Source organism: Carlito syrichta, unplaced genomic scaffold (genome assembly GCF_000164805.1).
Source record: "Carlito syrichta isolate Samal-C Ts95f unplaced genomic scaffold, Tarsius_syrichta-2.0.1 Scaffold309435, whole genome shotgun sequence".
Taxonomy (NCBI): domain Eukaryota; kingdom Metazoa; phylum Chordata; class Mammalia; order Primates; family Tarsiidae; genus Carlito; species Carlito syrichta.
This window is the reverse complement of record NW_007253531.1, coordinates 452,067-464,774: the sequence shown is the minus strand read 5'-3', so window position 1 is coordinate 464,774 and position 12,708 is coordinate 452,067. Positions and strand designations below refer to the sequence as shown.

The window sequence follows — 12,708 nt, the reverse complement described above, 5'->3', positions numbered from 1 at the left end:
AAAAATGCGAATGTCATAAAAGACTAAGAAAGACTGTGAAATGTTCCAGATTAAAGGAGATTAAAGAGACATGAAAACTAAATGCAATATTTGACCTTAAACTGGATCCTGTACTGAAGAGGGAGAAAAAAACTTTAGAACATTATTGGATCAATTAACAAAATTAGAATGCAAATGATAGACTGAATAAAAGAACGTTAGTAATATTAACCCAAAAAAATGTAAAATTTACCAAAGCATAGTCAAAATTATTCAGCAAACCTGAAGAAGCCAAATTCTGTCCTCAAAAGCATCAGACACAAAGGATTATCAAGGCCAATGTTTTTATGGAATAGAAAAACAGGAAAAAAATAGAACAAATTTTTACAGAATAGAGTGTCTAGGATAAGGGATTTATTATAGGAAACAGACCTCCCACAACTGCAGGAGGAGTGGAGAAGTGACGACTCAGAAGAAGACTTTTTTTCTCACAGCTCTAGAGGCTGATAAGTCCAAAATCAAGGTGCCAACAGGTTCAGTGTCTAGTGAGGGCAACTCTCTGCTTCCAAGATGGTGCCTTCTTGCTGCAGCCCCCAGAGGGAAAGGGTACAAAAAGGAATGAAATCTGTGTCCTCACATAGCAGAAGAGATGGAGAGAGTGAACACTGTCTTCACATGATGGAAGGGCAAAAAAGCACTAGAATGCTCCCTCCAGCCTCTTTATAAGAGTACTAATTCATTCATAAGAGAAGATCCTTCATGACTTAATCTCTTCCCAAAAGGACTCACCTCTTAATGCTATCACATTGAGTATGAGTTTCCAACATATGAGTTTTGGAGGAGCACAAGCATTCCAACCATAGCAATAAGCAATTTGCTTCTCATGGCTAGAATAAATGTGATGCCAAATGTACATGCACGGCTCAAGGAAAGAAAAGTACAGACTCATCTCACTAATTAATATATATGTAAAATTTCTAAATAAAATATTGGCAAATCATCTCAGCAGTGTATTAAGGACAATAAAGCACAACTGTTGGATTTCATTCTGATAGAAGACCATAAAATGATACCACCATTTTGGAGAGTGATTTGAAAATAGCTATAGGAGTTTATGGTACTCATTTATTATGACACAATTCTACTTCTAAGTACATACCATAGAAATTCTCTTGCACATGTATACGAGGAGATATGTATGAAAATGTTTGTTATAGCATTGCTCTTAATAGCAAGAAAATTTAGCCGGGCTCAGTGGCTCAGCCTGTAATCCCGCGCCTTGGGAGGTTGAGGTGAGTGAATTGCCTGAGCCCACGGGTTCGAGACCCACCTGGGCAACTTGGCAAGACCTCATCTCTACAATAAATCAAAAAATTAGCCTGGTGTGGTAGCGCACGCCTGTAGTTCCAGCTACTTGGAAGGCTGAGGAGGAAGGATCATCGGAACCCAGCAGGTCGAGGCTGCGGTGGCCCTGAGCGGCCACTGCACTCCAGTCTGGGCAACAGAGTGAGACTCCAACTCCAAAAAAAAAAAAAAAATAGCAAGAAAATTTTTAAAAATTGGAAAGTGCCTAAATGTTCATCAACAAGAAAATAAATGAACTGTAGAAGGTTCAGACAATATAATAGTTAAAATGAATAAAATAGAGCTATGTCTCTGAACATGTTTAAAACTTTAAAGTATAAAAGCAACTGGAAAAAGCTGCTGAAGTATCTTTGTCTGTTCAGATTGTCATTAGAAATACCATAGACTAAGTGGTTTACACCACAGAAATTTACTTGTCACAGTTCTGGAGGATGGAAGTTCAAGATGGGGGTACCAGCTAATTCAGTATTTAATGAGGACCCTCTGCCTTCCTAAACATCTGCCTTCTAACTATATTCTAGAGAAAGAGGGAGGCAAATCATCTCTGTCATGTCTCTTCTCATAAGGGCACTAGTTCCATTCATAAGGACTCTACTTAATCACCTCCAAAATACCCCACATCCAAATACCAGCACATTGGAGATTAAGGCTTCAACATATGAACTGGGGGAAAGGACACAAATATCCAATCCATAGCAAGAAGGATACATATGTATAATAAAGGGGAAATGTATACATAAACATGGATACATTAACATAAACATATATATGAAATTTTCATAAGAATGATAAACATTGAATTTTGAATTTTTAAAGAGCTATATGACTATCCCTTTGCAAGGGATATATGCGTACTTTTATTGTATCTATAAGACCTAATCTTTTCATAAAATTTAAGACTAATATGGTATAAGGTAAAAATTTATGAAATTGAATGTTGGGAATATGAGGTTTATTGTCTGTAAGTTTGAAATTGTTCACAGAAATTTAATTACATTTTTTAAAAAACAACCCAAGATAATTCTCAAAAGGAACTCTGCTCTCTATGACCCTCTCAATCATTAGATTTTTTTTAACCTTTCAAAATGCCCTGAAAGTTTTTGTCAGGCCTCAAATGTACATTAAATGGGTGGTAAGACTAAAGATTCTGTATTTCTCTGATTGGTCACTCGGTCTTCTTCTCAAAGCACTTTGTCCATTTGCTTTAAACAGGGAAATATTCTTTTAGCATTAACAATCCAGTTTAATGCATCTCAAGACCAGGTACTTCAATAGGTACTAGTGATTTCTGGTGCTCTTGGGAAAGCTACTAAAAATCACTGTGAAAAAATATATATCCTTTTTGAAAGTATTCGAATCAAGTATTTGAAAGGAAAATTTGTTTCTTCCCTGGATAGAAATACAGCAAGAATTTTAAGAACTGTGTCAGTTTTCAGTCTCCCCAAAGCAACTAAAAAGTCAGCAGACTGCTATCTTCTTCAGGAAAAGGGGTTGGTTTATTCAGACAACATTTCCCACTGAAAACAACTAAAAATACTGACACTGAGCAACATTTTTGTAAACTCCTTAAAAGCATGAACAAACTGACAAGATATAATGACCAAACCTCAGAGAAAAGGAACTCTAGAGAGGTAAGCTGAGCCAACGCTTCTGTTTTTCTTAAGAGTGCTTGCAACCCTGCCCAAAATGGACTTGGGTTTTAGCAGATTTGACTGAGCAAAAAGCACAGAAATCAAAACTCAGGATCTCAAGGCGGGAGTCTAACAAAAGACCACACTAAATTAGGATCCCACAGGCTATGTCTCAAAAGTACACCTATCTGTATCCCTCTTCCCAGCAGGGACTGCAGGAAATTTTCCATCTGTGCTGAGCAGAGCAAAGAGAAGCAGCATAAAGGACCTGCCCTGGGAAATGGTGGCCATGAACTGGCCTCATGTAGATTTGTAGCCCAGGTTCATAGCACCTGGGTGAGCCAAACTTTGACCTATGAATTCAGTTTAAAGAGACTCAAGACTGGCAGTACCCAAAGGCATTGCAAAGCGCACACATACACACACACACTCTCTCTCACACACACACACACACACACACACACACACACACACACACACACACACACACACACACACCTTTTCTGTTTCATTGTGGCTCTCAATGAAAACCAGAAGATCAGCTGGGCTTGGTGGCTCAGCCTGTAATCCCGTGCCTTGGGAGGCTGAGGTGAGTGGATTGCCTGAGCCTACGGGTTCGAGACCCACCTGGGCAACTTGGTGAGACCTCATCTCTACAATAAATAAATTTTAAAAATAGCCGGGCATGGTAGCGCACACCTGTAGTTCCAGCTACTTGTAAGGCTGAGGCAGAAGGATCGCCGGAGCCCAGCAGGTCGAGGCTGCGGTGGCTGGGAGCGTGCCACTGCACTGCAGTCTGGGCAACAGAGTAAGACCCCGACTCAAACAAACAATGACAAAAAAAAAAAATGAATGAGGATGAAATAAAGCATCAGAGAGTATATTACTAATAGACTTGATATTTCAAATGGAGGGTCCAAAATGCAAGAAGGAATGAAGGCATGGAAGGCGGTAAGCACTCATAGATCTTAGTAAATACTGACCACATTAAACAATAGTAACAATGACTTGGGTGATTTTAAAAGATAATAGAATTAAAATAGAAATGATAGCTTATAGGCGGGAGGTAAAGAGAGTTAAAGTGCTTTAAAGCTCTTATGTTGTTCAAGAGAGGGAAAAGCTATTCGTAAACTTTAGACTATATGGTATGTTAACATTGTTTTCTTTTCACTTGTTGAGTAATCATTAAGAGAATGGAAACTGAATATAAAACTTCAAAACCAGTAAAGAAGGAAAAAAAAAGTATGTGAAATAGTCAATATGTTTAAAAGAATAGTAGAGTGACTGGTTAATAGCAAATTACTGTACATTTCAAAATAACAAAAAAAGAATAATTCAGACGTTCCCAGCATGAAGAAAAGACAAATATTTAAGGTGATATCCCAAGTACCCTGAGTTGGTTATATAAATGTATCAAATTGTCATACGTACATCTAAAATGTATCAATTTTTTAATTATTATTTTATTCTAAAGATGTGGGTACAGTTCAGGGTTAGGTACATAAGTGGTCACTGTGCAGGCAAAGTTTGGGTACCCTTATTGATGTTATGTGCACCCCCTGGCAGTGTTCAATTACTGCCAATCCCTTTCTTACAGTATTATGACAAACGTTCAGGGTCCGCTTATGAGTGAGTACATGTAGTACTCAGATCTTTGTTTCTGTGATACATTTAAAATATAAAAGATAGCAAATGGGAAAAGAGAAGCACAAGATATGCTGGACAAAATAAGATCAGACACTGCTTTAGACATAAACTACTGCCAGGTCAGGTGCAATGGCTTATGCCTGTAATCCCAGCACTTTGAGAGGCTGAGGTGAGTGGACTGCCTGAGCCCAGTAGTTCAAGACCAGCCTAGGCAACATGGCTAGACCTCATCTCTATTTTAGTTAATTAATTAATTAATAGAAATAAACTACTGCCACATGTTGAAAAAAATTGACTCACCACACAAACATAATACTGGGAAAATAACAAAAACTCACATAAAATAAGATTCTCTGTTTCCAACATTTAAAAGCAGGTCGGGATCCCTACCTATCCCCATACACAATAATAAATTCTAAATGGATCAAAGACCTAAATGTAAAACCTCAAACTATAAGAACCTTAGAAAATGCAGGAGGTACTCTTACGAAAGTTGGAACTGGCAATCAAGTCCTGATCAAAACCCCAAGGGTTCATGCCATAAAAGATAAGATAGACAAGTGGGACCTCATCAAACTGACAAGCTTCTGCAAAGCCAAAGAAACCATCAAGAGAGTGGGGAGACAGCCCACAGACTAGGAAAAAATGTTTGTCAACTCTATGTCTGACAAAGACCTAACATCTAACATCTTCAAGGAGCTCGACGTGCCAAAAAGAAAAACACAAACAGCCCAATTACAAAGTGGGCAAAAGATATGGAATAGACAGTTCTCAAAAGAAGACATACAAGCAGCCAACAACAGATGCCAGAGAGGATATGGCAAAAAGGGACGGACTACTTCTACACTGTTGGTGGGAGTGTAAACTAATGCAACCTCTGTGGAAAACAGTGTGGCGATTCCTAAAAGATCTAAAAATCGACCTTCCATGTGACCCCACAATCCCCCTACTGGGAATATACCTGGAAGAACTCAAATCACTCTGTAAAAAAGATACCTGCACACGTATGTTTATCTCTGCATTGTTCACAGTAGCGAGAACATGGAACCAACCATGCTGACCATCAAAAGAGGACTGAATTTTAAAAATGTGGTACATATACACGATGGAATATTATGCAGCCATGAAGAAGAACAAAATCATGAACCTCACGGCAACTTGGATGGGCTTAGAGTCTATAATATTGAGTGATCTTTCACAGAAACAAAGAACTGTATCACATGTTCTCACTCATAAGCAGACCTTGAACAATTACCATAACACAGTAAGAAAATGACTGGCAGTAGTGGGAAACGGCCAGGAAGGGGGCAGAGAAGCGGGATTGACAGTAGTGGAAATCTGCCTGGGGAAAGAGGGGGCACACCTCATCAACAAGGGTACCTGCACAATGATCATTTGTATACCTAACCCTGAATTGTACCCCACATCTTTAAAATTAAAAAACAAAACAAAAACAAAAGCAGGCCAGCCTTGATGGGGCTCTCATCAATGGTCCCAGCTACTCAGGAAGCTGAGGTGGAAGGATTACTTGAGCCCTGAAGTTCAAGGCTGCATTAACTATGATTGTGCCACTGTAGTCCAACCTGTGCAGCAGAGCAAGACTTCAACTCTAAAAATGAAAAATAAATAAATAATAAAAATAGGCTATATAGGGAAATCTACATAGGTATCAAAAACATAAAGAAAAGCTTAGAAATTATCACCAAAGCCAGGGGTAAAACAGAAGATTTAGGGGTTTCTGGAGTATATGTGCTCAAATTCTCAGTGGCAACGAATTGAGTATTTGCTTGCTTGTTTTATTTATTTGTTTGTTTGTTTGAGTCTAAATCTCACTTTGCTACCCAGGCTGGAGTGCAGTGGCACCAGCACAGCTCACCGCAGCCTCAGATTCTTGAACTCAAGCAATCCTCTCTCCTCAGTGCCCCGCCCCCTGCCCCAAGTAGCTAGGACCACAGGCATGCACCACCTCACCCAGCTTATTTTTTTTTTATTTTTGCAGAGATGATGTTGCCCAAACTGATCTTAAACTCCTGGGCTTCAGCAATCCTCCTGCCTCAGCCTCCCAAAGTACTGGGATTATAGGTGTGAACCACTGTGCCTGGTGGAGTATTTGCTTTATAATGATCTATTAAACTTCACACTTTTTACAAATTTTTATACGTGTTGCCTTTCCAAAAGAAGTTTAATACTTTTCACTATTAAAGGCTTTTTTCTTGTATGTATATAGTGATGTGGCCTATTGAGCAGATTAAACATCTCCACAATAAAATAAAGCAGATGTGGTTTACAATTTTTAAAAAATGTTTAAAACAAAGTTAGCCAAGTCACACGATTGTGCTGCCTCTAATCTTAGTCATGCCTTCCACAGTGCTTTCTTCTTCTTCCTCTCCACAGACCATCATCCATGGGCTCGTCCTCCTAGGCAGCTTCCTGATGTACTTTGTGGTGTCCCTGCTGTACAACGCTACCTGTGTCATCTGTAACAGCCCCACCAATCCCTACTGGGTGATGGAAGACCAGCTCTCAGACCCCACTTTCTATCTCCTTTGCTTCCTCACACCCGTCGTGGCTCTTCTCCCAAGGTTTGAGCAATGGTGCTATTTCTTTCTGGAATTACCAGTCTCCCCTTAACAAGCCATTGTCAGAGCCCCACAGTCAGGAGTTTAACTTCTGCTGGGATCCTTGAGGCTATCGTACCAAAGGCAGGGTGCTGGGACAGAAAGAACAATGAACCAGGAGGCCGATAATATGGAGTCTGGTCCCGTACCACCACAGAGTAGCAAAGTCACCAAACCTGGTATGGCCTCAATTGTGACATCTGTAAAATGGGAATTATAATTCCTACCCTGCTGCCTTAGAAATTATGTTGTGTGATAAGGAATCATGTGGTACATAAAGCTCTGTGGTACTTTATATATTAGTCCAGGCATCTCTCACTCAGATACCTGCTGGGACAGCAAACATCTGCAGCAAGCCAGATGGAGTGCAGAAATTGGAAGAAAGTTCTCAGCTTCTCCTGTCATTGCCATAAAGAAAGATCGAGTCGGGCATTACAGGGCCCACATGAGTCCCAGAAATGCAAATTTTGCATGAAATCTCTAACTTTTTTAATATTACTCAAACTTGTTTAAACACACACACATACTAAGCAAAACCTGTTCTAGCCAAATAAATTATCCATGCCCAGGGACTATTTCTGACATTTTCAGGCTAAACCCTCTGCATTCACCTTTTCCAGAAAAATAGCAACAGAAACAGCAATAAAGCCTTGTCTTTCCTTGGAACTCACTCTTGACATATGCCATCCTTTCTAGCCTGTCATTTTGCTTTTGTCATCAGTTAAGAGTTCAGCAGAGCTGTGGTTCAAGTCCACCTGCTCGTGGGACAGCCAAAGTCCCAAGAGGGATCAGAAAGTGTCCACAAGCCCTCACAAATCTTAGTGGTAACTAGATTCTCCCAACTCAGAGGCCTGTGTTCTATTCTCCAACCTATACTCGCTAGCCAGAACAATCAGTGAACTTGAAAATAATGTATCCACAGGCTAGACTTAGCCTCTATCACCAGTCTCACAACTATGAACATCACAACTGAGCCACTTGATCACTTTAAGCAGGCAATCACAACATTGTACAAAACTTCGTTCATCTCAAAACTAGGCAGAGAGTCATACACAAGTCTTGCTTCATTTAGTAAGTTTAGCAACTTGCCTGACCCAGACTGGTCTTTGTTTCCTTTTCTTGACCTCACAAGTAAGGTCAGAGGCTAAAAATACCAAGATGGCAAATACTATTGCATCAGTAAACCTCAGAAGTGTTGATTAAGTTCTAAGTATTTGCTGTGTGTCCGACCTGCCTGCAGGGCCCCTACTGGTCTCTACAGCCTCATCTCTCAACTCCTTGCTTCAAACTTTAGGCTCCACACCTCCAAGCTGCTTATATCCCCCTAAAGGCTGCAGGACCTCTCTCCTCCCTGTTCCTTCTTTTTAGAATAGCTCTTCCATCACCAACCTTCCTCACCCTTAACATCATGTCAGGCATGACCAATTCCAGAAACTCTGTTCCAGATGTCAGAGCTTTGGGCTGAAGAAGATGCTTCTCCCATATCCCCATCACCTGAGTATATCTGTCACTACATTTTTCCTGTTTGTTATTAAGTATCCATATATTTCTGTCTGACCATCAACTTCTGGAGGGAAGGTAACCTCCTTGACTTTATTACCCACCACCTAGCACAGTTCCTGTCACATAGTCTGCACTCAGAGGTGAATGAACAATGGACACTGAAGGAACAGAAAGATGAATGGGACAGAACCCCTGCTCTTAAGAAGTCTCCTCTCCAGTGGATGGTTTGAACCACAGGCATGACGATAGCACAGGTCAAAGTGATGCCTCAATAGAGGACCCTGTGAATGTAAAGTGGAAAACAGTTAAGAGTAGGCACAAGCCTTGGGGAAAATATTTCCCATTTCTTTCTTCAGCCCAAGACCTTGGGAGAAGGACACTGGGAGGGACCACAGGGTCCATGCCCTCATGGAAAAGGGACATCAAATACGTAGTGAAATATTTTTGTCCCCACTTTTAAGATTAAACACTGTTGGAATCACCATTGGCCAAGCACTGAGCTCCTCTATTCTGTGTCTTATTTAGGGTATGAAAAGAGAAATTTATAAGCCCCATTTTTTTTCAAAAGCTTTAGGGGTACAAGTTATTTTTGGTTATCTGGATAAATTGTATAGTAGTGAAGTCTAGGCTTTAGTGTACCTGTCACCTGAATAGCGTCTATTGTACCCAATAGGTCCCATATTTTTTATCTCTGCCTTAACTAGAAAATGTACTTGGAGCCAGAGTCTACAAGGCTGAAGAAGTAGCAGTCTGATGAGGATCCTTGAAAAGTTTGCTAAGATTGTAGGCAGGAATGTTTTGAAAAGACAGGCACTCTGCCTTATAGCTTTTTAAACAGATGAAGAGCAAATCAGGGGAAAGTTGGCAAATATTTACTTGCTAGTTACTATAAAACGTAAGTTAAATCTTTGCTGATTTTACATTAGCAGAACAAAGTTGAATTTCTGTTTAATTCTGTTTACTAAGAAAAGCAAAAAGATTTCCTCTAATAGTGAACAGACTATTTTAATAGTTCTAAGGACCACTGATTTGTAACCTTGAAACACTCCCTGTTTGTTTATAAAAACCTACCTGATCGCCTGTTTACTGTAGAAAACTGTATTTGTTCACTTACAGTTGTAAACCATGTTTTTCACAATAGAGACTGACTTTACTCACCAAGCAATAATTATCCCACTAACCATGACCTCACTTTTCCTGGTCTATTTAGTTCAACCAATATAAAAGGACAGTACAAATTTTATTAAACTAGAAACACAGATACATGTAAATAGTTGTACAGATAAAACAAAAGTAACTAACATATTAACCTTAAAACCCAATGTCGTTTTTTAATTAGCTACAATAGAGGGTAATAGTCCTTAGACACTTTTCCCTTGGCTTTGATGACCCAACACACTCTGAGTTTTTCTCCTACTTCTCCTTCTTTGTTTCCTTTGCTAACTCATGACCTTGACATGGTGTATATCAAGCTAGGTTCACTTGTCTGATAACTTTATGATCTCTCCATAAACATGACAATCACTACTGTGGATTCAAAAGTCATTTCTATCAGATGGATCTCTACCATAAATTTCCAGATCAGACCTCTCTTCTGAATTCCAGACACATCATCACCTCCACTGGGCATATTAAGTCTGAGGAAACTGGGAGACAATTTATAATTTAATTCATGATTCTACCATCTGTCACCATTCCAGAAACCTGGATCTTTCCAGAGTTTCTGTCAGGAAATGCTACCCATTGAAGAGGAAGGCAGCCCCCTGGAAGTTATCCTTGACATTACCTGTTAACTAATGCTGATATCTAGCCTGACACCAAATCCTGATGGTTCTACCTGCTACATACTTCTCAAATTCATCTGCTGTTTCAATTTCTACAGCCACCACCATGGATAGACTATTACCCCTTCACCCCAGATTACTTAAAATAGTCTCCTGTTGGGTCTTACTCTAGTTCATTATCATTGAATCCAAGTGTGATCATGTTGCCTATTTATAACCCCCAAGGGCTTCCCAAGACCTTTGAAATAAAGCATGAAAACCAGCCAGGCTCAGTAGCTCAGCCTGTAATCCCAGCAATTTGGGAGGCCAAGGCCCACAGGTTCAAGACCAGTCCAGACAACTTGGCAAGACTTCATCTCTACAATAAATCAAAAAAATTAGCTGGGCATGGTAGCACATGCCTGTAGTTCCAGCTACTTGGAAGGCTGAGAAGGAAGAATTGCTGGAGCCCAGCAGGTCAACGCTGGGGTGACCATGAGCGTGCCACTGCTCTCCAACCTGGGCAATGGAATGAGACTCCAACTCAAAAAAAAAAAAAGAAACATGAAAACCAGAACCTGGCCTACAGTTCCTGCCTGCTATGGTCCAGTCAGTCTTTTCTGGGTCATATTCCCCTACTCTCATTCTCACATCCCATACTTGGTTCATTGTTTTGGTTTTGGTTCAAAAAGCCAGGCACAATGCCTGGCTGCCTCCTATGCACCCCTCAGTTTTCTGATTAAATGTTTCTTCCTCAAGGAAGGTCTCCCAGACCAAATCAGATGTTTGACACCCTCATTGCTCCTTCCATTTATAACTATATTCACATGCAACATGACAGCAAGGACCTTATTTGTCATGTTCACAGCTTTAATCTCTCAGGTCTTGGCCCATTGTGGGTACTTGAAATGTATTTTTTGAATAAATGGGTGAACGAGGAAAGTGGTCACTTAGAGGAAAGGTTTATACTTAGGAATTCCAGTTTCAAAGCAAGAAGTTAAGACTTTCCTGGAATACATTCATGGTCCCTAGCACCTCCCTGGGTGAGAGGAGAAAGGTGAAGAAAAGCTTATCTGATTCCATGAGATCTACTATAGTCTTCAGAAACCTCTTGCCCATTGTGGAGTCGCCCTGCAGCTTTAGACATAGTAGAATAATGGGAGCCTCTCTGCTTTTAAGGCTTTAAACATCAAAAAAAATTAAAGAAATTGGAAATGAGTTTAGATGTCCTCTGTGCTAGATGGATTATTTTTTAGATAAAGCAACTGACCCCCAGAGAGGACATGTGAGTTGCCCAGTGCCAAATCTAGGTATAGATTTGATAACCATCAGTTAGGAGAGCAGTAAAGATCTTGCCCTGGACAGGGAGTTGGATTCCAAGATCCCTTTCAAGGCTGAAATGTAAGAAGTCAACACAAATCAGAAAATATTTTTATTCTGTTATTTCTCACCAGATACTTTCTCCTGTCGCTGCAAGGGACCTATGGGATGTCTCTGATCTCAAAAGCTCAAAAAATTGATAAACTCCCCATGGACAAAAGAGACCTAGAAATCCAGAGTTGGAGACGCAGACAGTGGTCTTCACCTGTATCTGAAATTTCTCATCCCACCCACCATCCAATGCCACCCATCCCAGAACAGGACTTCTGCAAAAGCACTCCAAAGAACACTAGCCCTCCCAAGCGGAAGCACACTGAGGACTTGGTGCTCCATGGACAGAGATGTGGCAGAGAGCACGTGAGGGATGATCCATGTTCAGGGAACTCCTCAGCTAAACTCTCATCTGGAGAACATCTTCTGGGGCTTAATAATACAATGGCTTCTGGAGCCTACTCAAGAGGACAGAATGACGTGTCCCGGCGCTCAAAGAGTGGCAGCCATCGCCGATCCCAGAGTTCACTGACCATATGAGGGGGCTGCAGGAATCTGTACAAACTCAGCAGAGGCCACCCAATCACCGGCCCAATTAACCCTTGACCTTTCCTCTTCATAGAGGAAAGGATATGTCAGTCTTACCACTTTCTCCACACCAGGCTTGACTTTCTTAGAAGAAGTACTGACCCCAAGGGGTTGGACACAAAACGATTGGAAGACCAGTCAGCCTCTAGTGATCCCCTGCTGCCCACCAGCACATCATGCAAACTGAAGAGTTTGTAATAAGGAGGCTTTGTTGCTGTTGCATTATGTTCTCAAATTTTCTAG

The 12,708-nt window shown here is 40.5% G+C and overlaps 1 protein-coding gene across 1 annotated transcript in view; it reads left to right on the top strand.

The window, feature by feature from the left end:
• ATP10B (ATPase phospholipid transporting 10B (putative)) overlaps positions 1-12,417 on the top strand; it is a 117,487-nt gene extending 105,070 nt beyond the window's left edge. The window contains exons 21-22 of the mRNA XM_008067245.2: positions 7,017-7,204; positions 11,961-12,417. Coding sequence (XP_008065436.1) covers positions 7,017-7,204; positions 11,961-12,417 — 645 coding nt within the window. The remainder of the gene's footprint in view (positions 1-7,016; positions 7,205-11,960) is intronic.
• The last annotated feature ends 291 nt before the right edge of the window (positions 12,418-12,708 follow it).